This window comes from Scyliorhinus canicula, chromosome 1, assembly GCF_902713615.1.
Source record: "Scyliorhinus canicula chromosome 1, sScyCan1.1, whole genome shotgun sequence".
In the NCBI taxonomy this organism is placed as follows: Eukaryota; Metazoa; Chordata; class Chondrichthyes; order Carcharhiniformes; family Scyliorhinidae; genus Scyliorhinus; species Scyliorhinus canicula.
The window spans coordinates 163,368,228-163,396,146 of record NC_052146.1 but is presented as its reverse complement, the minus strand read 5'-3'; the positions used below and the strand labels follow the sequence as shown (position 1 = coordinate 163,396,146).

Below are 27,919 nucleotides of genomic sequence, written 5' to 3'. Positions count from 1 at the left end.
CAGATACTACCACTGACAGAGACACACTGACAGAGACAGACATTGACAGTGTGTGTCGCTCTGTCAGTGTGTATATGTCTGTCATTGTGTGTGTATCTCTGACAGTGTGGATCTGTTAATGTGTGTATCTGTCAACGTGTGTCTCTCAGTCACTGTGTGTGTCGCTGTTGGTGTGTCCCTCTCTGTCTGTGTTCGTCACTGTGTGTGTTCGACACTGTCAGTGTGTGTGTGTCTCTGCCAGTGTGAGTGTCTCTCTATCAGTGTGGGTGTTTCTCCGTCAGTGTCTCTCTCTGTCAGTGTGTGTGTGCGTCTCTCTGTTGGTGTGTCCCTCTCTGTCTGTGTTCGTCACTCTGTGTGTACGTCACTGTCAGTGTGTGTGTGTCTCTGTCAGTATGTGTGTCACCGTCAGTGTGTCTCTCTCTGTCAGTGTCTCTCTCTGTCAGTGTGTGTGTCTCTGTCAGTGTCTCTCTCTGTCAGTGTTTGTGTGTGTGTCTCTCTGTCGGTGTGTCTCTCTCTGTCAGTGTGTTCGTCACTGTCAGTGTGTGTGTCTCTCTGTGTCTCTGTCAATGTGTGTGTCTCTGTCATTGTTCGTATCTGCACACACTGACAGAGACACGTGTCTCTATCACTGTGTCTCTCTAAGTGTTTCTCTCGGTCAGTGTGTGTATGTCTGTCAGTCTGTGTGTATCTCTGACAGTGTGTATCTGTCAACGTGTGCCTCTCAGTCACAGTGTGTGTCGCCGTTGGTATGTATGATTCTGTCAGTATGTGTGCCTCTGTCAGTGTGTGTCTCAATCAATGTGTGTGTCTGTCAGTGTGTGTGTCACCATCAGTATGTCTCTCTCCGTCAGTGTGTCTGTCAATGTGTGTGTCACTGTCAGTATGTGTCTCTCTGTCAGTGTGTCTCTGTCAGTGTGTGTGTGTGTGTCACCGTCAGTGTGTGTGTCTGTCAGTGTGTGTGTCACTGTTAGTGTGTGTCTGTCAGTGTGTCTCTGTCAGTGTGTGTGTGTGTCTGACAGTGTGTGTGTGTCTGACAGTGTGTGTGTGTGTGTGTGTGTCACCGTCAGTGTTTCTCTGTCAGTGTGTGTGTCTGTCAGTGTGCGTGTCACTGTTAGTGTGTGTCTATCTGTCAGTGTGTCTCTGTCAGTGTGTGTGTGTCTGACAATGTGTGTGTGTGTGTCACCGTCAGTGTGTCTCTGTCAGTGTGTGTGTCACTGTCTGTGTGTGTCACCATCAGTGTGTCTCTACCAGAGTGTGTGTGTCTGACAGTGTGTGTGTGTGTGTCGCCGTCAGTGTCTCTCTGTCTGTATGTGTCTGTCAGTGTGTGTCTCTCTGTCAGCGTGTGTGCCACTGTCAGTGTTTGTGTCACCGTCAGTGTGTGTGTGTCTCTGTCAATGTGTGTGTCTGTGTCAGTATGTGCGATTCTGCCGGTATGTGTCTCTCTGTCGGAGCGTGTATCTGTCAGTGTCTCTCTGGAGTGTGTCTCTGTCATTGTGTGCGTGTCTGACAGTGTGTGTGTGTGTGTTACCGTCAGTGTCTCTCTGTGTGTGTGTCTGTCAGTGTGTGTCTCTCTGTCAGCGTGTGTGTCACCATCAGCGTTTGTGTCACCGTCAGTGTGTGTGTGTCTTTGTCAATGTGTGTGTCTGTGTCAGTATGTGCGATTCTGTCGGTATGTGTCTCTCTGGAGTGTGTCTCTGTCAGTGTCTCCCTGGAGTGTGGCTCTGTCAGTGTGTTCGTCACTGTGAGTGTTTGCCTCTCTGTATGTCTCTCTGTCAGTATATGTGTCTCTGTATTTGTGTGTGTCTCTGGAATTGTGTGTGTCTGTCAGTGTGTCTCGCTGTAAGTGTTTCTCTCGGTCCGTGTGTGTCTCTCTGCCTGTGGGTATTTGTCTCTCAGTGTTAGTGTGTATCGCTGTCAATGTGTGTGTCTCTGTCGTTATGTGTGATTCTGTCGCTATGTGTGTCTCTCGGTCAGTGTGTGTGTCACCATCAGCGTTTGTGTCACGGTCAGTGTGCGTCTCTCTGTCAGTGTGTATTTGTCTGTCAGTGTGAGTGTGTATCTCTGTCAATGTGTCTCTCAGTCACTTTGTGTGTCTCTGTCGGTATGTGTGTCTCTGTCAGTGTGTGTCTGTCAATGTGTGTCTGTGTCAGTGTGTGTGTCTCAGTCAGTGTGTGTCTCTGTCAGTGCGTCTCTCTCTGTCAGTGTGTTTGTCACTGTCAGTGTGTGTGTCTCTCTGTCAGTCTGTGACTGTCAGTGTTCGTATCTGCACACACTGACAGATACAAACACTAACAGAGAGACCCACTGACAGAGACACACATTTTCAGAGACACACATTGACAGTGTGTGTGGCTCTGTCAGTGTGTATATGTCTGTCACTGTGTGTATCTCTGACATTGTATCTGTCAACGTGTGTCTCTCAGTCACTGTGTCTCTCTCTCTGTGTGTCTCTGTCAGTGTCTCAGTTTAGTGTCTCTGTCAGTGTGTGTCTCTCTGTCAGTATGTGTGTCTCTGTCAGTATGTATGTCACTCTCAGTGTGTGTCTCTCTCAGTGTGTGTCTCTCTCAGTGTGTGTGTCTGTCTCAGTGTGTGGCTCTGTCAGTTAGTGTCTCTGTCAGTGTGTGTGTCACCGTCACTGTGTGTGTGTGTCTCTCTGTCAGTATGTGTGTATCTGTCAGTGTGTGTGTGTCTCTGTCAGTGTGTGTGTCTCTGTCAGTGTGTCTCTGTCAGTGTGTGTCTCTGTCAGTGTGTGTCCCTCCGCAGTGTCTCTCTGTCAGTGTGTGTCTCAGTCAGTGTGTGTCCCTCCGTCAGTGTCTCTCTGTCAGTGTGTGTCTCTCTGTCAGTGTGTGTCCCTCCGTCAGTGTCTCTCTGTCAGTGTGTGTCTCTGTCAGTGTGTGTCTCTGTCAGTGTGTGTGTCTCAGTCAGTGTGTTGTCTACAGTACAGTGTGTGTCTCAGTCAGTGTGTGTCTCTGTCAGTGTGTGTCTCTGTCAGTGTGTGTGTCTGTCAGTGTGTGTCTCTGTCAGTGTGTCTCTGTCAGCGTGTGTCTCAGTCAGTGTGTGTCTCTGTCAGTGTGTCTCTGTCAGCGTGTGTCTCTGTCAGCGTGTGTCTCTGTCAGTGTGTGTCTCTGTCAGTGTGTGTGTGTCTGTCAGTGTGTGTGTCTCTGTCAGTGTGTGTGTCTCTGTCAGTGTGTGTGTCTCTGTCAGTTTCTCAGTTAGTGTCTCTATCAGTGTGTGTCTCTATCAGTGTCTCAGTTAGTGTGTTTGTCTCTGTCAGTGTGTGTGTCCCTCCGCAGTGTCTCTCTGTCAGTGTGTGTCTCAGTCAGTGTCTGTCCCTCCGTCAGTGTGTCTCTCTCTCTGTGTGTCTCTGTCAGTGTCTCAGTTAGTGTCTCTGTCAGTGTGTGTCTCTCTGTCAGTATGTGTGTCTCTGTCAGTATGTATGTCACTCTCAGTGTGTGTCTCTCTCAGTGTGTGTCTCTCTCAGTGTGTGTGTCTGTCTCAGTGTGTGGCTCTGTCAGTTAGTGTCTCTGTCAGTGTGTGTGTCACCGTCACTGTGTGTGTGTGTCTCTCTGTCAGTATGTGTGTATCTGTCAGTGTGTGTGTGTCTCTGTCAGTGTGTGTGTCTCTGTCAGTGTGTCTCTGTCAGTGTGTGTCTCTGTCAGTGTGTGTCCCTCCGCAGTGTCTCTCTGTCAGTGTGTGTCTCAGTCAGTGTGTGTCCCTCCGTCAGTGTCTCTCTGTCAGTGTGTGTCTCTCTGTCAGTGTGTGTCCCTCCGTCAGTGTCTCTCTGTCAGTGTGTGTCTCTGTCAGTGTGTGTCTCTGTCAGTGTGTGTGTCTCAGTCAGTGTGTGTCTCAGTCAGTGTGTGTCTCAGTCAGTGTGTGTCTCTGTCAGTGTGTGTCTCTGTCAGTGTGTGTGTCTGTCAGTGTGTGTCTCTGTCAGTGTGTCTCTGTCAGCGTGTGTCTCAGTCAGCGTGTGTCTCTGTCAGTGTGTGTGTCTCTGTCAGTGTGTGTCTCTGTCTGTATGTGTCTCTGTCAGTGTGTGTGTCTGTCAGTGTGTGTCTCTGTCAGTGTGTGTCTGTCAGCGTGTGTCTGTCTGTCAGTGTGTGTCTCTCTGTCAGTGTGTGTCTCTGTCAGTGTGTGTGTCTCTGTCAGTGTGTGTGTCTCTCTGTCAGTGTGTCTCTCTGTCAGTGTGTGTCTCTGTCAGTGTGTGTGTGTCTCTGTCAGTGTGTGTCTCTGTCAGTGTGTCTCTGTCAGTGGGTCTCTCTGTCAGTGTGTGTCTCTGTAAGTGTGTGTCCCTCCGTCAGTGTGTCCCTCCGTCAGTGTGTGTCTCTGTCAGTGTGTGTCTCTGTCAGTGTGTGTCTCTCTGTAAGTGTGTGTGTCTCCGTCAGTGTCTCTCTGTCAGTGTGTGTGCGTCTCTCTGTCAGTGTGTCTCTCTGTCAGTGTGTGTGTCTCTGTCAGTGTGTGTCCCTCCGTCAGTGTCTCTCTGTCAGTGTGTGACCCTCCGTCAGTGTCTCAGTCAGTGCGTGTCTCTGTCAGTGTGTGCCTCAGTCAGTGTGTGTCTCTGTCAGTGTATGTCTCTGTCAGTGTGTGTGTCTGTCAGTGTGTGTCTCTGTCAGTGTGTCTCTCTCAGTGTGTGTCTCTCAGTGTGTGTCTCAGTCAGTGTGTGTCTCTGTCAGTGTGTGTCTCTGTCAGTATGTGTCTCTGTCAGTGTGTGTCTCTGTCAGTGTGTGTGTCTGTCAGTGTGTGTGTGTGTCTCTGTCAGTGTGTGTCTCTGTCAGTGTGTGTGTCTGTCAGTGTGTGTCTCTGTCAGTGTGTGTCTGTCAGTGTGTGTGTCTCAGTCAGTGTGTGTGTCTCTGTCAGTGTGTGTGTCTCTGTCAGTGTGTGTCTCTGTCAGTGTGTGTGTCTCTGTCAGTGTGTGTCTCTGTCAGTGTGTCTCTCTGTCAGTGTGTCTCTCTGTCAGTGTGTGTCTCTGTAAGTGTGTGTCCCTCCGTCAGTGTGTCCCTCTGTCAGTGTGTGTGTCTGTCAGTGTGTGTCTCTCTGTCAGTGTGTGTGTCTCTGTCAGTGTGTGTGTCTCTGTCAGTGTGTGTCTCTGTCAGTGTGTGTCCCTCCGTCAGTGTGTGTGTCTGTCAGTGTGTGTCTCTCTGTCAGTATGTATGTCACTCTCAGTGTGTGCGTCTGTCAGTGTGTTTCTCTGTCAGTGTGTGTCTCTGTCAGTGTGTGTGTCTGTCAGTTAGTGTCTCAGTTAGTGTGTGTGTCTCTGTCAGTGTCTCAGCTAGTGTCTCTATCAGTGTGTGTCTCTATCAGTGTCTCAGTTAGTGTGTGTGTCTCTATCAGTGTGTCTCTGTCAGTGTGTCTCTCTGTCAGTGTGTGTCTCTGTCAGTGTGTGTGTCTCTGTAAGTGTGTGTCCCTCCGTCAGTGTGTGTCTCTGTCAGTGTGTGTGTCTCTGTCAGTGTGTGTCTCTGTCAGTGTGTGTCCCTCCGTCAGTGTGTCTCTGTCAGTGTGTGTGTCTGTCAGTGTGTGTCTCTCTGTCAGTATGTATGTCACTCTCAGTGTGTGCGTCTGTCAGTGTGTTTCTCTGTCAGTGTGTGTCTCTGTAAGTGTGTGTCCCTCCGTCAGTGTGTGTCTCTGTCAGTGTGTGTCTCTCTGTCAGTGTGTGTGTCTCTGTCAGTGTGTGTCCCTCCGTCAGTGTGTCTCTGTCAGTGTGTGTGTCAGTCAGTGTGTGTCTCTGTCAGTGTGTGTGTCTGTCAGTGTGTGTCTCTCTGTCAGTAGGTATGTCACTCTCAGTGTGTGCGTCTGTCAGTGTGTTTCTCTGTCAGTGTGTGTGTCTCTGTCAGTGTGTGTCCCTCCGTCAGTGTCTCTCTGTCAGTGTGTGACCCTCCGTCAGTGTCTCAGTCAGTGTGTGTCTCTGTCAGTGTATGTCTCTGTCAGTGTGTGTGTCTGTCAGTGTGTGTCTCTGTCAGTGTGTCTCTCTCAGTGTGTGTCTCTCAGTGTGTGTCTCAGTCAGTGTGTGTCTCTGTCAGTGTGTGTCTCTGTCAGTATGTGTCTCTGTCAGTGTGTGTCTCTGTCAGTGTGTGTGTCTGTCAGTGTGTGTGTGTGTCTCTGTCAGTATGTGTCTCTGTCAGTGTGTGTGTCTGTCAGTGTGTGTCTCTGTCAGTGTGTGTCTGTCAGTGTGTGTGTCTCAGTCAGTGTGTGTGTCTCTGTCAGTGTGTGTGTCCCTGTCAGTGTGTGTCTCTGTCAGTGTGTGTGTCTCTGTCAGTGTGTGTCTCTGTCAGTGTGTCTCTCTGTCAGTGTGTCTCTCTGTCAGTGTGTGTCTCTGTAAGTGTGTGTCCCTCCGTCAGTGTGTCCCTCTGTCAGTGTGTGTGTCTGTCAGTGTGTGTCTCTCTGTCAGTGTGTGTGTCTCTGTCAGTGTGTGTGTCTCTGTCAGTGTGTGTCTCTGTCAGTGTGTGTCCCTCCGTCAGTGTGTGTGTCTGTCAGTGTGTGTCTCTCTGTCAGTATGTATGTCACTCTCAGTGTGTGCGTCTGTCAGTGTGTTTCTCTGTCAGTGTGTGTCTCTGTCAGTGTGTGTGTCTGTCAGTTAGTGTCTCAGTTAGTGTGTGTGTCTCTGTCAGTGTCTCAGCTAGTGTCTCTATCAGTGTGTGTCTCTATCAGTGTCTCAGTTAGTGTGTGTGTCTCTATCAGTGTGTCTCTGTCAGTGTGTCTCTCTGTCAGTGTGTGTCTCTGTCAGTGTGTGTGTCTCTGTAAGTGTGTGTCCCTCCGTCAGTGTGTGTCTCTGTCAGTGTGTGTGTCTCTGTCAGTGTGTGTCTCTGTCAGTGTGTGTCCCTCCGTCAGTGTGTCTCTGTCAGTGTGTGTGTCTGTCAGTGTGTGTCTCTCTGTCAGTATGTATGTCACTCTCAGTGTGTGCGTCTGTCAGTGTGTTTCTCTGTCAGTGTGTGTCTCTGTAAGTGTGTGTCCCTCCGTCAGTGTGTGTCTCTGTCAGTGTGTGTCTCTCTGTCAGTGTGTGTGTCTCTGTCAGTGTGTGTCCCTCCGTCAGTGTGTCTCTGTCAGTGTGTGTGTCAGTCAGTGTGTGTCTCTGTCAGTGTGTGTGTCTGTCAGTGTGTGTCTCTCTGTCAGTAGGTATGTCACTCTCAGTGTGTGCGTCTGTCAGTGTGTTTCTCTGTCAGTGTGTGTCTCTGTCAGTGTGTGTCTCTGTCAGTGTGTGTCTCTGTCAGTGTGTGTGTCTGTCAGTTAGTGTCTCAGTTAGTGTGTGTGTGTCCCTGTCAGTGTCTCAGTTAGTGACTCTATCAGTGTGTGTCTCTGTCAGTGTCTCAGTTAGTGTCTCTATCAGTGTGTGTCTCTATCAGTGTCTCAATTAGTGTGTGTGTCTCTGTCAGTGTCTCAGTTAGTGTCTCTATCAGTGTGTGTCTCTATCAGTGTCTCAGTTAGTGTGTGTGTCTCTGTCAGTTTCTCAGTTAGTGTCTCTATCAGTGTGTGTCTCTATCAGTGTCTCAGTTAGTGTGTTTGTCTCTGTCAGTGTGTGTGTCCCTCCGTCAGTGTGTCTCTCTCTCTCGATGTCTCTGTCAGTGTCTCAGTTAGTGTCTCTGTCAGTGTGTGTCTCTCTGTCAGTATGTGTGTCTCTGTCAGTATGTATGTCACTCTCAGTGTGTGTCTCTCTCAGTGTGTGTCTCTCTCAGTGTGTGTGTCTCTCTCAGTGTGTGGCTCTGTCAGTTAGTGTCTCTGTCAGTGTGTGTGTCACCGTCACTGTGTGTGTGTGTCTCTCTGTCAGTATGTGTGTATCTGTCAGTGTGTGTGTCTCTGTCAGTGTGTGTGTCTCTGTCAGTGTGTCTCTGTCAGTGTGTGTCTCTGTCAGTGTGTGTCCCTCCGCAGTGTCTCTCTGTCAGTGTGTGTGTCTCTGTCAGTGTGTCTCTGTCAGTGTGTGTCTCTGTCAGTGTGTGTCCCTCCGCAGTGTCTCTCTGTCAGTGTGTGTCTCAGTCAGTGTGTGTCCCTCCGTCAGTGTCTCTCTGTCAGTGTGTGTCTCTCTGTCAGTGTGTGTCCCTCCGTCAGTGTCTCTCTGTCAGTGTGTGTCTCTGTCAGTGTGTGTCTCTGTCAGTGTGTGTGTCTCAGTCAGTGTGTGTCTCAGTCAGTGTGTGTCTCTGTCAGTGTGTGTCTCTGTCAGTGTGTGTGTCTGTCAGTGTGTGTCTCTGTCAGTGTGTCTCAGTCAGCGTGTGTCTCAGTCAGCGTGTGTCTCTGTCAGTGTGTGTGTCCATGTCAGCATTTGTCTCTGTCAGTGTGTGTCTCTGTCTGTATATGTCTCTGTCAGTGTGTGTGTCTGTCAGTGTGTGTCTCTGTCAGTGTGTGTCTGTCAGCGTGTGTCTCTCTGTCAGTGTGTGTCCCTCCGTCAGTGTGTGTCTCTGTCAGTGTGTGTCTCTGTCAGTGTGTGTCTCTGTCTGTATGTGTCTCTGTCAGTGTGTGTGTCTGTCAGTGTGTGTCTCTGTCAGTGTGTGTCTGTCAGCGTGTGTCTCTCTGTCAGTGTGTGTCTCTCTGTCAGTGTGTGTCTCTGTCAGTGTGTGTGTCTCTGTCAGTGTGTGTGTCTCTCTGTCAGTGTGTCTCTCTGTCAGTGTGTGTCTCTGTCAGTGTGTGTGTGTCTCTGTCAGTGTGTGTCTCTGTCAGTGTGTCTCTGTCAGTGGGTCTCTCTGTCAGTGTGTGTCTCTCTGTAAGTGTATCTCCGTCAGTGTCTCTCTGTCAGTGTGTGTGTGCGTCTCTCTGTCAGTGTGTCTCTCTGTCAGTGTGTGTGTCTCTGTCAGTGTGTGTGTGCGTCTCTCTGTCAGTGTGTCTCTCTGTCAGTGTGTGTGTGTCTGTCAGTGTGTGTCCCTCCGTCAGTGTCTCTCTGTCAGTGTGTGACCCTCCGTCAGTGTCTCAGTCAGTGTGTGTCTCTGTCAGTGTGTGTCTCTGTCAGTGTGTGTCTCTGTCAGTGTGTCTCTGTCAGCGTGTGTCTCTCAGTGTGTGTCTCAGTCAGTGTGTGTCTCTGTCAGTGTGTGTCACTGTCAGTATGTGTCTCTGTCAGTGTGTGTCTCTGTCAGTGTGTGTGTCTGTCAGTGTGTGTGTCTGTCAGTGTGTGTGTGTGTCTCTGTCAGTATGTGTCTCTGTCAGTGTGTGTGTCTGTCAGTGTGTGTCTCTGTCAGTGTGTGTCTGTCAGTGTGTGTGTCTCAGTCAGTGTGTGTGTCTCTGTCAGTGTGTGTGTCCCTGTCAGTGTGTGTCTCTGTCAGTGTGTGTCTCTGTCAGTGTGTCTCTCTGTCAGTGTGTCTCTCTGTCAGTGTGTCTCTCTGTCAGTGTGTGTCTCTGTAAGTGTGTGTCCCTCCGTCAGTGTGTCCCTCTGTCAGTGTGTGTGTCTGTCAGTGTGTGTCTCTCTGTCAGTGTGTGTCCCTCCGTCAGTGTCCCTCCGTCAGTGTGTGTGTCTGTCAGTGTGTGTCCCTCCGTCAGTGTGTGCGTCTGTCAGTGTGTTTCTCTGTCAGTGTGTGTCTCTGTCAGTGTGTGTGTCTGTCAGTTAGTGTCTCAGTTAGTGTGTGTGTCTCTGTCAGTGTCTCAGCTAGTGTCTCTATCAGTGTGTGTCTCTATCAGTGTCTCAGTTAGTGTGTGTGTCTCTGTCAGTGTCTCAGTTAGCGTCTCTGTCAGGGTGTGTCTCTATCAGTGTCTCAGTTAGTGTCTCTGTCAGTGTGTGTGTCCCTCCGTCAGTGTGTCTCTCTCTCTGTGTGTATCTGTCAGTGTCTCAGTTAGTGTCTCTGTCAGTGTGTGTCTCTCTGTCAGTATGTGTGTCTCTGTCAGTATGTATGTCACTCTCAGTTTGTGTCTCTCTCAGTGTGTGTCTCGCTCAGTGTGTGTGTCTCTCTCAGTGTGTGGCTCTGTCAGTTAGTGTCTCTGTCAGTGTGTGTCACCGTCACTGTGTGTGTGTGTCTCTCTGTCAGTATGTGTGTATCTGTCAGTGTGTGTCTCTCTGTCAGTGGGCGATTTACAGGCTACCCACGGACCTATGACACAGTTGTTTCCTGAAAGCCACATTATAAGTAGAAACGTAGGAAGTCAGAATCAATGTTCTCATAGGAGCAAGGGTGCAAATGGGGGATTGGTTCCTGAGCCAAGGCTGGAAATCCCTCAGCAATGCCCAGTAATGTTAAATGCTCTCAACTCTCGCCTTGTCAAGTCCCTAAGGTGACTGTTGATACCGGCAAGCCTTAGCACAAGTCCCTCGATTTGCATGGTAGATACAACAAAGCCGTTGGTCATTGCCAGTTGCCTGTTTAACCTTGAACACAGCACATTTTAAATACAACATAAGCACATGAATACATTTGAAACACAGCAGCTGTGCCAAATATTTCTAACAGAATAAAACACTTGTTTCTAACCTAATGAGGATGGGTCGAGCTGTGCAGTCAGTCATACAGATGGGCGGTACAGGCTCAATGGTGAGCGTGCTGGCGTGACATCATAAAGTCAAAACCGATGTTGTAAAGTTGAATCGGGGTATCAGTTTATAAATGTTCTAAGTGCCGTTCGTCGTAACTTAAACATCGCAAAGTTGAGGACTGTCTGTGCTTGTCCAACTTTTAATTTGGTATACGACTTTGTGTATTCATTGTACACATTGCAGCCTTATCTATATGAAATTAAATGAAATAAAATCACTTATTGTCACAAGTAGGCTTCAATGAAGTAACTGTGAAAAGCCCCTAGTCGCCACATTCCGGCGCCTGTCCGGGGAGGCTGGTACGGGAATCAAACCGTGCTGCTGGCCTGCCTTGGTCTGCTTTCAAAGCCAGTGATTTAGCAAACCAGCCCGGGGAAACCAAATGCAGATTGGGTTATCACTTTTCAGAATACCTTTGCAGTGTGCAAGCGTGGCTCTAGTTTCCAGCTGCCTGTTACTTTAATTCTCCATTCAAACTGACCTCTCAGCTTCCGAGATGCCTCCAACAAAGCACATTGTAAACCTGAGGACCAGCAGCTCATCTTTCAACAGGGTATGTGGCAGCACCGTAGCACAGTGGGCAACATTGTTGCCTCACAGCGCCAGGGTCCAGGGTTCGATTACCGGCTTGGGTCTGTGTCTGTGTGCTCGTTCTCACCGTGTCTGCGTGGGTTTCCTCCGGGTGCTCCGGTTTCCTCCCACATGTCCTGAAAAACATACTGTTAAGTGAATTGGACATTCTGAACTTTCCCTCTGTGTACCCGAACAGGTGCTGGAATGTGACGACTTGGGGATTTTCACAGTAACTTCACTGCAGTGCTAATGTAAGCCTGCTTGTGACAATAAAGATTATTATTTTAAAAAATGTAACAGCTTTCCAGGCTCAACACTGAATTCAACAGTTTGTGGTCATAGCGAGTGCTGATACTTTGGCACTCAGTCGTTGTTATGGGTCAGGGTTTAGAGAACACCAAGGTATATCATGGAGTTCACCTGACCTACAACTGTTATAGATTTTGGTTATGAGGAGCACAAGGGCCCACTTTTCAGGTATTATTCAACAGAGGCCTTTAAGCATCTTTAATCAAAAAAAGGCTATTCTACAAATTTAGATAACAGTTTTACAAACATACACAGTCAGCATTTGTATCAACTACAAACATAAATACCCCGCACAGCTACAGTACTCTATGTATAACCCTTAATAAATTTCCCCCTTTAAGCCACCCAATTTAGTAATAAGAACCCATAAACCAGAAACCCCTTTTCAAAGGTGTGGCCCAGCACACAGCACTCAAGACCTGGTAAACACTCAATGTTTCCTTTTCAAAACATCAGGTGTGAATTCCTTCCAGAAAGCAGTTATTTCTTTTCAAGTTATCAAGTCATCTGGAGACAGCATTTAAAATGCAGCGAGAGAGAGAGACAGGACAAGACTGCTCTGTCTGAATACAGCAGCCAAATGTGAAAACGAAAACAGAAAAACTCAGAACCACACAACAGCTCCCAGCTCAAAAACAAAAGTAAAACTCAGAGCCACAGCCCAGCTCCACCCACACAATGACATCACTGAAGCCCTTTGATAAGACAAAACTTTTCTTAAAGGGACACTCTCATGAGTCACAGACTGTGTGTCACTGAGTATTACCGTTTGGTGTGTTACTGCCCCTAATGTTTAATAAATTTCCCTTTTCCAAATTTGCGTGACTGAAATCACTTAGATCACTGAACCTTTGCTATATTATGGGCTATCTGAGTGGCTCACAGAGCCATAGAATTCCTACAGTGCAGAAACAGGCCACTCGACCCATCGGGTCTGCATCGACCCTCTGGAAGAACACCCCACCTGGGCCCACTGACCCATCCTATACCTGTCACCCCACCTAACCTGCACATCTTTGGACACTAAGGGGCAATTTAGCACAGCCAATCCACGTAACCTGCACATCTTTGGATTCTGGGAGGAAACCGGAGCACCCGGAAGAAACCCGCGGGGGAACGTGCAAACTCCACATAGTCACCCAAAGCCGGAATTGAACCGGGTCCCTGGTGCTGTGAGGCAGCAGTGCTAACCACTGTGCCGGATTCATACTGAATCCTTTTCTTTGTATGTGTTACAGAGCAGTTAGCAGCAGTAGCAGTCAGTGCCAAGAGAGCAGTACTGGGCGGAGCTGGGATGACTGGACCTCCCGGACCACCTGGAATGCCAGGATCTCCTGGTGAACATGGAGACCACGGCATTCCTGGACCTCATGGCCTACCTGGTCTGCAAGGTGTTCATGGCCAGGTCGGAAATACTGGACCAAAAGGTAAGGTGTCAAACCGCTGTTAGCCGGTAGAGAGAGCCCAGCACTGAATCAGAGTTTTAAAGCATAGTTTACACAATCACTGTCAGGGGATTGAATTTGAATATCCTGCCCACAAATGATAAACCGATAGATATGCATTTTGAACATCTTGATTGTTAAGGTTCAAGTATTTGCAGTTCAGTTTGTGCAGGACACTTGTCACAGGCCCTCACAGTTCAGATCAGCTCACACTGATAGGGTTATCATCCAGCTGCAAAGTCCGAACGTGAGTCTGGGCTCATCTCAAACTGGTTTCCAGAGAGTGTGGGCCTACTTCACAAAACTAACTCCATACAATATTGAATTGGTCAACTCAATGAGAGAGCTCACGGGATGACTGGTGTCATCCAGGGATAAAGAACTGTAACTGTGAGGATTGATTGGAGAGGTTGGGACTGTTTTCCTTGGGGAAAAGAAGACTGAGAGGTGACTATATTTACAAGATCCTGAGGGGTTTAGACAGTGTAAAGTGAGAAACTGTTTCCACTCTAGAGAACGCAATGAACTAGAGGCACAGATTGAAAATAATGGACAAAATGAGTAGAAGTGATGTGTGGAAAGAATCACGCAGCCAGTGAGGGCGCTCCGCTGAGGAATGCACAGCTGAGTGACCAGGGAATCCAGCCTTCTGTATATGTGGTTTTATGTGGTAAATGGAAAAATGACCCATAGTCACAGCAGTGGGAGGGGAGTATTCTTAGCCTGTGGCTGAGGAACAATAAGGGCAGAACAAGGACTTTTGTTCTCTGTGACAGAGTCACTTAATGATGGGGAAGATTGACGAGGAGCAGATTACAAAAGGGCCAAGTGTGGAATCATGGCTTGAGTTCTCTGATTAGCTTTACTGTTGAAATTTTATTGGAACCGTTGTTATAATTTTTAAGGTAAAGGCAATATGACAAAAAGTAATACTGCTTATGTAGCAAACATTCACTGATTATAGTTCACTGTTTGACGTTTTGTGACCGATGCTGGAATCTATCCAGCAGAGGGCAGCAGAGCAAAGCTACTGATCAGCTGTTCTGGGGGAATTTGCATACGTGCAGTGCGGTCAGCCTAAGTTGAAGGTGAACCGGCGAAGGAGACCCAAGGAGTTTGAGTGAAGGCAAGCATCCAGCAGAGGGCAGCAGAGCAAAGCTACTGATCAGCTGTTCTGGGGGAATTTGCATACGTGCAATGCGGTCAGCCTAAGTTGAAGGTGGTTTGTGGAAGGGCTGTTGGCAAGTGACAGTTAAACCCAAAACACTTCGTGAGTGTTTCCCACCCTACCTCCTCCTCTAACCAACCCCCCCACCCCACGGTGGTTGGGAAGCGGGAGCAGGGGCCTGTCGTGAAGGTGAGTGAGTGCCTTTAAATTTGCTTAACTTTCAGCGGGAGCAGGGTTTGAGGTAATATCAGGTAAGCTCTTCCTTTCTTTTTCTTTTTCTTGTGTTTTTTTTAAAATCTAGAGGTGATGTCAGGGAAGGCAGTACAATGCTCCTCCTGCAGAATGTTTGAGGGTAGAGACGCCGTCAGTGTCCCTGCTGATTTCATCTGTGGGAAGTGCACCCAACTCCAGCTCCTCAAAAACCGTGTTAGGGACCTGGAGCTTGAGCTGGATGAACTTCGGATCATTCGGGAGGCAGAGGGGGTCATAGATAGGAGCTTCAGGGAAGTAGTTACACCAAAGTCTGGAGATAGATGGGTAACTGTAAGAGGGACTGGGAAGAAGCAGTCAGTGCAGGGACCCCCTGCGGTCGTTCCCCTGAGTAACAAGTATACCGTTTTGGATACTTGTGGGGGGGATGACTTACCAGGGGTAAGCCATGGGGTACGGGCCTCTGGCACGGAGTCTGTCCCTGTTGCTCAGAAGGGAAGGGGGCAAAGGAGTAGAACATTAGTAATTGGGGACTCAATAGTCAGGGGCACAGATAGGAGATTTTGTGGGAGCGAGAGAGACTCAGGTTTGGTATGTTGCCTCCCAGGTGCAAGGGTAAGTGATGTCTCGGATCGTGTTTTCCGGGTCCTTAAGGGGGAGGGGGAGCAGCCCCAAGTCGTAATCCACATTGGCACTAATGACATAGGTAGGAAAGGGGACAAGGATGTCAGGCAGGCCTTTAGGGAGCTAGGATGGAAGCTCAGAGCGAGAACAAACAGAGTTGTTATCTATGGGTTGTTGCCCGTGCCACATGATAGTGAGATGAGGAATAGGGAGAGAGAGAAATTAAACACGTGGCTACAGGGATGGTGCAGGCGGGAGGGATTCAGATTTCTGGATAACTGGGGCTCTTTCTGGGGAAGGTGGGACCTCTATAGACAGGATGGTCTACATCTGAACCTGAGGGGCACCAATATCCTGGGGGGAGATTTGTTAGTGCTCTTTGGGGGGGTTTAAACTAATTCAGCAGGGGCATGGGAACCTGGATTGTAGTTTTGGGGTACGGGAGATTGAGAGTATAGAGGTCAGGAGCACAGATTTGACTTCGCAGGAGTGTGCCAGTGTTCAGGTAGGTGGTTTGAAGTGTGTCTACTTCAATGCCAGGAGTATACGAAATAAGGTAGGGGAACTGGCAGCATGGGTTGGTACCTGGGACTTCGACGTTGTGGCCATTTCAGAGACATGGATAGAGCAGGGACAGGAATGGTTGTTGCAGGTTCCGGGGTTTAGGTGTTTTAGTAAGCTCAGAGAAGGGGGCAAAAGAGGGGGAGGTGTGGCGCTGCTAGTCAAGGACAGTATTACGGTGGCGGAAAGGATGCTAGATGGGGACTCTTCTTCTGAGGTAGTATGGGCTGAGGTTAGAAACAGGAAAGGAGAGGTCACCCTGTTGGGAGTTTTCTATAGGCCACCTAATAGTTCTAGGGATGTAGAGGAAAGGATGGCGAAGATGATTCTGGAAAAGAGCGAAAGTAACAGGGTAGTTGTTATGGGAGACTTTAACTTTCCAAATATTGACTGGAAAAGATATAGTTCGAGTACATTAGATGGGTCATTCTTTGTACAATGTGTGCAGGAGGGTTTCCTGACACAATATGTTGACAGGCCAACAAGAGGCGAGGCCACATTGGATTTGGTTTTGGGTAATGAACCAGGCCAGGTGTTAGATCTGGAGGTAGGTGAGCACTTTGGAAACAGTGACCATAATTCGGTGACCTTTACGTTAGTGATGGAAAGGGATAAGTATACCCCGCAGGGCAAGAGTTATAGCTGGGGGAAGGGCAATTATGATGCCATTAGACATGACTTAGGATGTGTTGGTTGGAGAAGTAGGCTGCAAGGGTTGGGCACACTGGATATGTGGAGCTTGTTCAAGGAACAGCTATTGCATGTTCTTGATAAGTACGTACCAGTCAGGCAGGGAGGAAGGGGTCAAGCGAGGGGACCGTGGTTTACCAAAGAAGTGGAATCTCTTGTTAAGAGGAAGAAGGAGGCCTATGTGAAAATGAGGCATGAAGTTTCAGTTGGGGCGCTTGATAGTTACAAGGAAGCGAGGAAGGATCTAAAGAGAGAGCTGAGATGAGCAAGGAGGGGACATGAGAAGTCTTTGGCAGGTAGGATCAAGGAAAACCCAAAAGCTTTCTATAGGTATGTCAGGAATAAAAGAATGACTAGGGTAAGAGTAGGGCCAGTCAAGGACAGTGGTGGGAAGTTGTGTGTGGAGGCTGAGGAGATAAGCGAGATACTAAATGAATACTTTTCATCAGTATTCACTCAAGAAAAAGATAATATTGTGGAGGAGAATGCTGAGACCCAGGCTATTAGAATAGATGGCATTGAGGTGCGTAGGGAAGAAGTGTTGGCAATTCTGGACAAGGTGAAAATAGATAAGTCTCCGGGGCCGGATGGGATTTATCCTAGGATTCTCTGGGAAGCCAGGGAAGAGATTGCTGAGCCTTTGGCTTTGATTTTTAGGTCATCATTGGCTACAGGAATAGTGCCAGAGGACTGGAGGATAGCAAATGTGGTCCCTTTGTTCAAGAAGGGGAGTAGAGATAACCCCGGTAACTATAGGCCGGTGAGCCTAACGTCTGTGGTGGGTAAGGTCTTGGAGAGGATTATAAAAGATACGATTTATAATCATCTAGATAGGAATAATATGATTAGGGATAGTCAGCATGGTTTTGTGAAGGGTAGGTCATGCCTCACAAACCTTATCGAGTTCTTTGAGAAGGTGACTGAACAGGTAGACGAGGGTAGAGCAGTTGATGTGGTGTATATGGATTTCAGTAAAGCGTTTGATAAGGTTCCCCACGGTCGGCTATTGCAGAAAATATGGAGGCTGGGGATTGAGGGTGATTTAGAGATGTGGATCAGAAATTGGCTAGTTGAAAGAAGACAGAGAGTGGTAGTTGATGGGAAATGTTCAGAATGGAGTTCAGTTACGAGTGGCGTACCACAAGGATCTGTTCTGGGCCCGTTGCTGTTTGTCATTTTTATAAATGACCTAGAGGAGGGCGCAGAAGGATGGGTGAGTAAATTTGCAGACGACACTAAAGTCGGTGGAGTTGTAGACAGTGCGGAAGGATGTTGCAGGTTACAGAGGGACATAGATAAGCTGCTGGGCTGAGAGGTGGCAAATGGAGTTTAATGTGGAGAAGTGTGAGGTGATTCACTTTGGAAAGAATAACAGGAATGCGGAATATTTGGCTAATGGTAAAATTCTTGGTAGTGTGGATGAGCAGAGGGATCTCGGTATCCATGTACATAGATCCCTGAAAGTTGCCACCCAGGTTGATAGGGTTGTGAAGAAGGCCTTTTGTGTGTTGGCCTTTATTGGTAGAGGGATTGAGTTCCGGAGCCATGAGGTCATGTTGCAGTTGTACAAAACTCTAGTACGGCCGCATTTGGAGTATTGCGTACAGTTCTGGTCGCCTCATTATAGGAAGGACGTGGAAGCTTTGGAACGGGTGCAGAGGAGATTTACCAGGATGTTGCCTGGTATGGAGGGAAAATCTTATGAGGAAAGGCTGATGGACTTGAGGTTGTTTTCATTAGAGAGAAGAAGGTTAAGAGGTGACTTAATAGAGGCATACAAAATGATCAGAGGGTTAGATAGGGTGGACAGCGAGAGCCTTCTCCCGCGGATGGGGGTGGCTAGCACGAGGGGACATAGCCTTAAATTGAGGGGTAATAGATATAGGACAGATGTCAGAGGTAGGTTTTTTACACAAAGAGTGGTGAGGCCATGGAATGCCCTACCTGCAACAGTAGTGAACTCGCCAACATTGAGGGCATTTAAAAGTTTATTGGATAAGCATATGGATGATAAGGGCATAGTGTAGGTTAGATGGCCTTTAGTTTTTTTTCCATGTCGGTGCAACATCGAGGGCCGAAGGGCCTGTACTGCGCTGTATCGTTCTATGTTCTATGTTCTATCCCAATCTGTGCTTTGTTTAAATCAAGGTAAACATGGGGAGAAAGGCGACCGGGGCGAGAAAGGTCGTGGCCGCCCAGGCCTCCCGGGCCCACCAGGCATCAGAGGTGAGACCGAGGAGGACAGTCCACTATGTTCACTTTCTCTCTGCTGCCTTTACTTTGGTGTTGTTACAAGTTTGTGGCTTTGAGAGTTTGTCTTTTCTCAGTTAATTGTATCTAGAGATCATGTTCAATCCCTTCTAGAATCCCAACCATAGAATCCCTAACATGCAGAAGGAGGCCACTCGGCCCATCAAGTCTGCACAGACTCTCTGAAAGAATATCCTACCTAGGCCTACTCTCCTGCCCTATCCCCATAACCCCACCCAACCTGCGCATCTTTGAACACTAAGGACAAAGTGGGGCAGCAGGGTAGCATGGTGGTTAGCATAAATGCTTCACAGCTCCAGGGTCCCAGGTTCGATTCCCGGCTGGGTCACTGTCTGTGTGGAGTCTGCACGTCCTCCCCCTGTGTGCGTGGGTTTCCTCCGGGTGCTCCGGTTTCCTCCCACAGTCCAAAGATGTGCGGGTTAGGTGGATTGGCCATGCTAAATTGCCCGTAGTGTCCTAATAAAATGTAAGGTTAAGGGGGGGGGGGTTGTTGGGTTACGGGTATAGGGTGGATATGTGGGTTTGAGTAGGGTGATCATGGCTCGGCACAACATTGAGGGCTGAAGGGCCTGTTCTGTGCTGTACTGTTCTATGTTCTATGTTCTAATTTATCAAGGCCAATCCGCCTAACCTGAACGTCTTTGGACTGTGGGAGGAAGCAGGAGCACCCACACAGACATGGAGAGAAAGTGCAAACTCCACACAGTCACCCGAGGCTGGAATCGAACCCGGATCCCTGGTGCTGTGAGGCAGCAGTGCTAACCACTGTGCTGCTGTTCTGTACTCAATCTCTGCTAGCTTTGTATTCACAGAAATACAAAGAGATCAGAGTAAAGAATCAGACTATTTGGTCCAGTCAGTTCATGTGAGTGTTTCCCCGCCACGCATACAAACATTCCTAATCACATCTCCCCAGCCTGTTCCATCTCCCTTCGAACATCTACTCAATCCAATCTTCAATGTTGGCAATTTCTGCCTCAACCATTAATCTTGGGAGGGAGTTTAATAACCTCACAACTCTGTGTGAAGCAATTTCTTCTGATTTCTATTTGAAAAATCTGGTCCTTAATTTTGTATCTCTGGCTCCTCGTTAACTTCTTCTGAGGCAGTCCCTTGGGATTACGGTGAGTTGCTTCCACTCCAGTTTGTTGGGTTCTGAGATGGCTGATATCCAATGCGCCATCAGCAAACTTGGCCACTTGTCGGCCAGGTGGTGCTAGAAGAGTTGGGTATCATAGAATAGAATTGTAGAATCCCTACGTGCAGAAGAAGGCCATTCGGCTCATCGGGTCTGTGCCGACCCTCTGAAAGAGCACCCACCCAAATCCACTTAGCTGCCCTATCCCAATAGCCCCTTAACCTAACCTACACATCCCTGGGCACAAAGGGGCATTTTAGCATGGCCAATCCATCTAACCTGCACATCTTTGGACTGTGGGAGGAAACCGGAACACCCGGAGGAAACCCACGCAGACACAGGGAGAACTTGCAGACTCCACAAGTCAGTGACCATTGATGTGTTTGGAGCCTTCCCAGAGATACAAAATTTGGTGCCTTCCCGAAGGAGCCTTCTCCATTTTCACTGGCCATAAGCCAGTGGCTCCCATGAGCTCTGACCTCTGCAAAGATACGTGGATGTCCTCAAGGATGCCTTAACTACTGAAGGAATTCACAACCAATCAGCCCTGACCATTTCACCCAGCTCCGTCTGCCCTACTTGTGCCTGTTCTCCCTCATTATTTAATTATTTTTATGGATGTGTCCCTCTAGATTTATAAAATATCACTTTGGGGAGTTTTCGGACATGACAGAGATTTTTGTAAAATAACCTGTGATGGGAAATTTCAGAAGGCCAGGGTTAGAGAGGGGTAACTGTTCAGATATGGAATTACAAATCACACTCACAGAATCAGACCATTCAGTCTGATTAGTCCATGCCAGCGTTTAATGTTCCATACAGACCCCATCTCGGACTCCTTTTCAAATCCCTCGAACAGCAGCTTCTATGGTTTTCGCCCTCAAAAGGTTTATTTAGCTTTCCTTAAATGTATCTAAATGGCAACTTGTTGGTGATGACGTTCCCATCACAAGGCTGCCCATGTCCATCCCGATGGTAGAGGTGCTCCTGAAATAAGTCGGGTTAATAGCCCAACAGCCAACAAATGAGTCCTGAAGTCATGAAAGCTGTTAGACAAGTACAAGCTCTTTGTTTTTCTTTCCAGGACCCCCAGGAATGCCAGGTCGGAGTATAAGTGGCAGGGATGGCGAACAGGGCGTGCCAGGTATGCCCGGACAGCCCGGGCGCCCTGGTCTGCTTGGACCCTCTGGTATACCCGGATTCTGTGAAGCTGCTGCTTGCTTAGGGGCCTCGGCCTACCTGGCCTCGGGCGGTGGACCGGACTTCAAGGGGCCTTGAACTAATTGTGACCAACAGCTAGCCATGCGGCCAAACGGACCATCGAGTGCCGCACGCACGGCGAAGACGGAGGGGAGGACTGTCTGCCAGGAATAAACCCAACAGAAAGGGTTCTTTTGACGACTGAACTGATTTTAAATATTTCTAAAAAAAACCACAAAAAGTAACAAAAAAGAAAAACGGTTACTGCTTTTCAAACAAAAATGTTTAAAACAAATTTTGCATTGGCATGTTTATTTGAGCAAGGATTGAATTAATGTACATTAGTTCCAAACTTTTTATTCTGTTTCAAGTGTTCTAAAATGAATAAGATCAACTATTGGGGGATGTTAATAGTGTGAGTTTGTGTTACTCCCTTGTGTAAAGCTAAATAATACTGCACTCTGTCTCTCTGTGTTTGTGTATAATTGCATCTCTTATTGGATTAAATGTGTTATTAACAGGGCCACACTGTTATATGATCTGACCATATGCAGGGACCTAGCCCATTGCGGATATGCTACCAGCACCATCTCACTCATCTTCAGATTGCTATATACCTATTCTGTATCCTTAACTTCTGTGCGGCCTGTGTGCTTCAGTAAACCCACATTTTGCCATGGCAGGGATTGCTGTAAGTAAACAGGCGCTGGAAATCAAAAGTATGCAGAAGGCATGTAGCATCAGTAAGAGTAATGAAGCGTTTGTGTTTCAGACAGTGCTGATGTTTTCATATCATACTTCTTCCCTTGGAGAACTGTCTGAAGTAGTGACTGACTAACTGGCCAGACATGCTGGCTGTCACACTGTTTCTTTGGGCTCCCACCACAGACACGATGGGGGCGGTTGAGGATGGAGACGGGGTAGCACCACACCCACCGAACACTAAGTATTCCACTCAACCCGAATATCCAAGTTAAGAACTCGAGTCTCCAGTAACCAGAACTGCCTGGAATAAGGGTTGGACCCAGCACCTTCTGACCCAGAGGTAGAAATGCTTGCACTGAGAAAAAGCCTCACTAATGGTGGTTTGGGAAAGGTTAGGCTGTCTTTACTCTTTCAGGTACTGGTTATTTTCCACCATTTTCAGGTTCTTCTGAATTTTGATTGGAGCAGCATTGACCACAGAGCTGTGTTGTGAATTGTGCCGTATCTTTCAGAGAGTGGATGCCTGCGATCGTTCGGCAATGTTCGGAGTTAAACACTATCATAGCATTTCTGTACTATCCCTGCCTCCCCCTCTCATTAATGCAGACAATGTCCCCATGAGAAGCAGCAAACCAACCAAATCAATCATGAATGTTCTCTCAGCCTCCCTCAAACTATAAATGTATAAAAATGTGTCAGGGAACTGGCACAGAAGAAAATACTGATTGTGGATCAAGCAGCTAAAAGCCAAGATAAAGCCCTTTTGGGTAATGGTTTTAATCAGTAGGTTATTCTACAAATGACTTGGCAGATGGACCCTTCTTAATATAGAAGATATTTGAAGCCACTGCTAAATGTAGATCGCTAAACTCAAAAGTAAAACATACCCTGCTAATTAATTTCATTAACAATTTTATTTATTATGTTTTAAATCTTGTGCGACTGTAAAGACGGCGTGTTTGCCTCTCATTGTACTGGAGCACCATCCAATAAAACGGACATTTTGTAAAAGACAATTATGTTTTTCTGTCACCTGCAGAAGATCCCATGCTGACAGTGGGCTCTGGCCTTGCGTTGCCACTCTGTACTCAGACCTCGTGCTTGGACCGTGCACCCTCACTCTGCTCGTTATTTCTCTCTGTTTGTCTTGCAATCATGGATTGGTTACAGCGCAGGAGGCCATTCAGCCCATTGTGACTCGTTCTGCTCTCTGTAAGAACAACTCAGCTTGTTCCACACCGGCCCTTTCCCTGGAGCGGTGCAGTTTTTTCCTCTTCGAATAATAGACCAGTTCCCTTTTGAAGGCCACAATTAAACCTGCCTCCTCCACCACAACCTCAGACAGTGCATTCCAGATCGGAACCATGTAAAACATTTTTCCTCATGTCTCTTTTGGTACTTTTGCCAATCGCCTTAAACGTGTGCCCCCTTGTTCTCAATCCTCCCATCACTGGGAGAAGTTCCTCCCTATCTGTCCAAACCCCTAATGATTTTGAACAGCTCTATCAAATCTTTTCTTAATCTTCAATCCAGGGTGGAATGAGGACACAGTGGTTAGCACTGCTGCCTCACAGCACCAGGGACCCAGATTTGATTCCGGTCTTGGTTGACTGTGGAGTTTGCATTTTCTCCCATTATCTGTGTGGTTTTCCTCCGGGTGCTCCGGTTTCCTCCCACAATCCAAGGAGGTGCAGGTCAAGTGGATTGGCTGTGCTAAATTGCCCCTTAGTGTCCAAATCATTCGGTAGTGTTACTGGTTTATAGGGTGGGGGGAGTGGACCTAGGTGGGGTGCTCTTTCAGAGGGTTCAGGCAGACTCAATGGGCCGATGGCTTCCTTCTTCACTGTCGTGGTTCTATGCATATGCCAGGTATGATCTCACCAATGTCTTGTTCTATGAATCTGGAATGAAGAACTTGTTGTATGAGGAACATTTGAGGACTCTGGGTCTGTACTCGTTGAAGTTTAGAAGGATGAGCGGGGATCTTATTGAAACTTACAAGATACTGCGAGGCCTAGGTAGAGTGGATATGGAGAGGATGTTTCCACTTGTAGGAAAAACTAGAACCGCAGGACACCATCTCAGACGATCCTTTAAAAAAGGGGTGAGGAGGAATTTCTTCAGCCAGGGTGTGGTGAATCTGTGGAACTCTTTGCCGCAGAAGGCTGTGAAGGCCAAATCACTGAGTGTCTTTGAAACAGATAGATAGGTTCATGAAGGCAGGAGAGTGGGAATGAGTAAATATCAGCCATGATTGACTGGCAGACTCGATGGGCCGAGTGACCTAATTCTGCTCCTATGTCTTATAGTCTTATGGAATCTTCCCTCAGGAGAACAGTCCCAGCTTCTCCAATCTACCCTCCGAATTGAAGTTTCTCAACCCGGGAAACATTGAATATTTTCCGCACCTTCTTCATATCGTTCCTAAAGTGTGGTCCTCAGAACTGTATACAAAACTCCAGTTGTTGTCCAAATGTTCACCAGAATATCCTTGCCTTTGTGCTCCAGTTCTGACACATTTAACAATTTGTGTACATATGTCTGCTCTTTCTCCCCCCTTTAAGAATTGTATCCTTTTTTATATCGCAGAATTAACACCACACTCAACTGCACTAAATTTCATCTGCCGCTTGTTTGTCCATGCCACCAACCTGTCCATGTGTGACTGAAAGTTAGCACTGTCCTCCTCACAGTTCAGAATTACTTCCAAGTTTTATGTCTGCCACAAATTTTGAGATTGTGCCCAGTACACTCAAGCCTAACTCATTAATATCGATCAAGAAAAGCAGCATTCCTGATGGGAAATGCTGCTTTTCTTGATCGATATTAATGAGTTAGGCTTGTACTGGGAGGGAGAAACCTTCCTCCATTTTGAGAAATAAGCAATCACCATTACTCTCCACTTCCTGTCACTTGTCCAACCTCATGTCTATGCTGCCACTGTCCCTCGTTCCATGGGCTTCAACCTTGATTGTACATGGCATTTTATCTAATACCTTTTAGAAGTCCACCAACCATATTACCCTCATCAACTCTCTGTTGCCCAATTGAAAACCTCAACCAAATTAAACACAATTTGCCTTTAACAAATCTGGCTGGCTTTCCTTAATTAGTCCAATTTTGTCCCAGATCTGTTGAGTTTGTCTTGGATGGGCATTTCTAAAAGCCTCCAAGGTTAAAGTGACTGACTTGTAGCTGCGGGGTTCATCCTTATACCCTCTCTTGAATAAGAGTTTAAACATTTGCAATTCTCCAGCCCTCTAGCCCCTTCTCTGTATCGATGGACGATTGGAAGATTACACCCGATACATCCATACTTTCCACCCTTACTTCCTTGCCTATCCTTGGATGTATCTGATCCAAGTACAGCCCGCCTTTCCAGTACCTTGCCTTTTACCAATTTATGGACCATCTTGCATCGTATTTCCTCTTCGTCCACTATGAATTTTTGCAACATCTTCTTCTTCCTTGACCAAGACTGATGCAAAGTATCCCTTTAGTACCTCTGCCAAGCCCAACCGGCTCCATGCGTAAGTCCCCCTTTTGCAACCTAATTGGTTCCCCTATTTCTTTTACCATCCATTGAACTATTAATATGCCTATGGAGACTTCTGATTCCCCTTTTATGTTAGCTCTCTGTCTCTTCTCATACCCTCTTTCCTACTCTTTTTCCACTTACTCTCTGAGCTTTTTACATTGAGACCAGCTCTCACTTGTATTATCTGTGGTGAAAGGTTACAGACTTGAAATATAGCTCAGTTTCATCTTTCACAAATGCTGCCAGACCTGCTGAATATATCCAGCATATTATTTTAGATTTTCAGCATTTGCAATATTTTGCTTTTGTATCTGTCACGGTGCACCCTTTGTTTCTGCTTACGTTGCTCTCTCTTACATTATTCAAGAAGCTCTGGCTTTGACCCAGTTTTCTCCCTCATGGAATATATCTCAATTACCTCCCCTTTAGAAACAGTTCATATATAATTTTTCCTGCCAATCTTTGATTTGTTGTTTCAATTCTATGTTTTTCGCCTGGCTTTTAAAGTAGACCAAGCAGGCCAGCAGCACGGTTCGATTCCCGTACCAGCCTGCCCGGACAGGAGTGTGGCGACTAGGGGCTTTTCACAGTAGCTTAATTGAAGCCTACTCGTGACAATAAGCGATTTTCATTTTTCATAACTATGGAGCTGGAGAGATTGTTGAGTTCTGATTTATCCCCCTGATGTCTCCCACTTGCTGTTGTTTGGAAGATTAATTGAGGTCCTTGGTTGGGACTCGGAGTCTTCCATTTCATGTCAGCCAGGGCTCAGTGGGTAGCAGACTCTCCTCAGAGTGCCACTCCAGTGAGCTGAGCACAAACCAGAGGCTGACACTCTGGTGCAGTGCTAAAGTACAGCACTGTCAGAGGTTCTCTTTTGAATAAAACTGAATTGCACAATTTGAGGAGGAGTTCACCCCCTGGTGTCATTAACCCAACGTCACTAGACGGATTACCTTGGGCGCTATAACACTGGTGTTTCTCAGAGATTGCTGTATATGATTTAGCTGTGACATTTCTTCCATTCCAGCAGTGACTTCACTTTATCAAGTGTTTACATGGCGGTAAACACACATCCTGAGGTTGTGAATGATGTTATTGTTCAATTGAGGCATTGAAGAGGGAATTGGGTTACTATCTGAAAAGGAAGAATGTGCAGGGTTATAGGGAGAAGGCGAGGAGTGACCCTAGGTGAATTGCTCATTTGTAGAGCCAGCACAGACACACCAGGTGAAATCCCTGGTCCTGTCATTAACCATTCTGTGATCCTATAAATGCAAGCCTAACCACGTTCACTGCAGAGAGAAGTGAGTGTAGCAATGGGCCTGATTTCTTTTGGATTTCACGTTCTTCCAAAGCAGTGATTGGGGAAGGGAAACTGAGAACCCTCAATCAATTTGAATTTTTAATTTTCTAAATCAAGACTTGGCCAAATCAGAAAGTAAGTCAGTTGTTTGCTTACTTTAGATGCTTCATCGTTTTGTCTTTTTGAGTCTGAACGAGATTGGAAGGCAAAGTTGGTTCTGTGGCCAGTTGGGCCAAGTCAGCACATTTCCCCACTCTCCCAGGACCTTTAACTGTAGCTCTACCCCTGTGCCAAACAATTTGCCCAGCTAAAGAACAACTTAGGGCACGATTCTCCGGAAAAATTTCAAAGTGTTGTAGTGAGCGGGAACTGCCGTGGGCTCCCTGGCGCCCTGCCCAGCGAGGCCCGCCAGGCTATTCAATGGCAATTGGTTCACTTAACGAGGCCTCGTGAGCTTCTTGCTGAAAATGAAGACTCACCAGCTGATTTGCTGGCACCACTCTCGCCAGCCCCCCACTAACAAGGTCGAGCAGCATGTAAGCTGCACTTGCTCAGCCAGTGCGGCATGGTGGCACAGTGGTTAGCACTGCTGCCTCACCGCTCCAGGAACCCGGGTTGAATTCTAGTCTTGGGTGACTATCTGTGTGGAGTTTACACTTTCTCCCCGTGGGTTTCCTCCGGGTGCTCCAGTTTCCTTCCACAGTCCAAAGGTGTGCAGGTTAGGTGGATTGGCCATGTTAAATTGCCCCTTAGTGTCCAAAAGGTTAGCTGGAGTTACGGGGATAGGGTGGAGGCATGGGCCTAAGTAGGGTGCTCTTTCCAAGGGCTGGTGCAGACTTGATGGGCTGAACGGCCTCCTGTAGGGATTCTTTGAAACCCAGCCAGCTCGCAACAATGGCGCCGAGGAGACCAGCCCCAAGATTTGAGGATGCGGACCCGAGGAGGCTGCTCGACGCCCCGGAAGCCAGGAGGGATGTCCTATTCCCCTGAGGGCCCAGGAGGGTTAGCCATAGGGAAGACAGTGCTTCCTGGGGTGAGATGGCGGCAGCTGTCAGCTCGGGAGTATGGCCAGGAAGACTGGCCTCCAGTGCAGGTAGAATATCAATGACCTACACAGGGCAGCACGAGTGAGGAACACAAACTCCCCCCCCCCCCCCCCCCATCCAACATCCCCCGCGAGACCTTTCCACCCCCATGGGAGTTCCACCTCCCCTCCCCATTTAACCCACCCAACCCTTCCTCCACACCCTTACAGTGTCAATCATACTTTACCAGACACAACAGCACCTGCATTCCTTATTTGGAAGGGCCTATATGCCCCTAACACCTACAGGCATGGCCGGTGAGTGCACATCCCACAATCAAGGTGGCAGGCCCTGATTGGACTTGATCGATCAGGGTGATCGAACCCTGATCGATTGATTGGTAGCATCTCAAGGATCACCCAAAAGGGCACCAAGCCAACAAGGTTAAAAGGTGCTGTGCCACCCTAGAATCGCTCTCTGTACAGCAGCAACAAAACAACGGTGACCTTCACCGGCCAACAAGAAGAAGACCATCACCCTCCCAACAGAAGGAAGACAAGAGCCAGGAACAGATCAGGCCAAGGACCGGACATTGAGGACTCCAGGATTCACAGATAAAGGCCAATATTCTTGTTAGTCACTCTGAAGTTAAGTTAAGGTCTTGTATGAACTTGTAGTCCTCTGTAGAATAACTTATGGTTGATGGCGTGATTGTTCAACT

General features: G+C 47.7%; 1 protein-coding gene across 2 annotated transcripts in view; it reads left to right on the top strand.

Annotated features, from left to right (window-relative positions):
• The window catches only part of col9a2 (procollagen, type IX, alpha 2), a 202,525-nt gene extending 180,180 nt beyond the window's left edge, over positions 1 to 22,345 (top strand). For both annotated transcript variants that reach the window (XM_038801996.1, XM_038801988.1), the window contains 3 exons: positions 12,556 to 12,744; positions 18,164 to 18,241; positions 20,509 to 22,345. In XM_038801996.1, coding sequence (XP_038657924.1) covers positions 12,556 to 12,744; positions 18,164 to 18,241; positions 20,509 to 20,702 — 461 coding nt within the window. In that variant the 3' untranslated portion in view covers positions 20,703 to 22,345. The remainder of the gene's footprint in view (positions 1 to 12,555; positions 12,745 to 18,163; positions 18,242 to 20,508) is intronic.
• Positions 22,346 to 27,919: the final 5,574 nt, after the last annotated feature.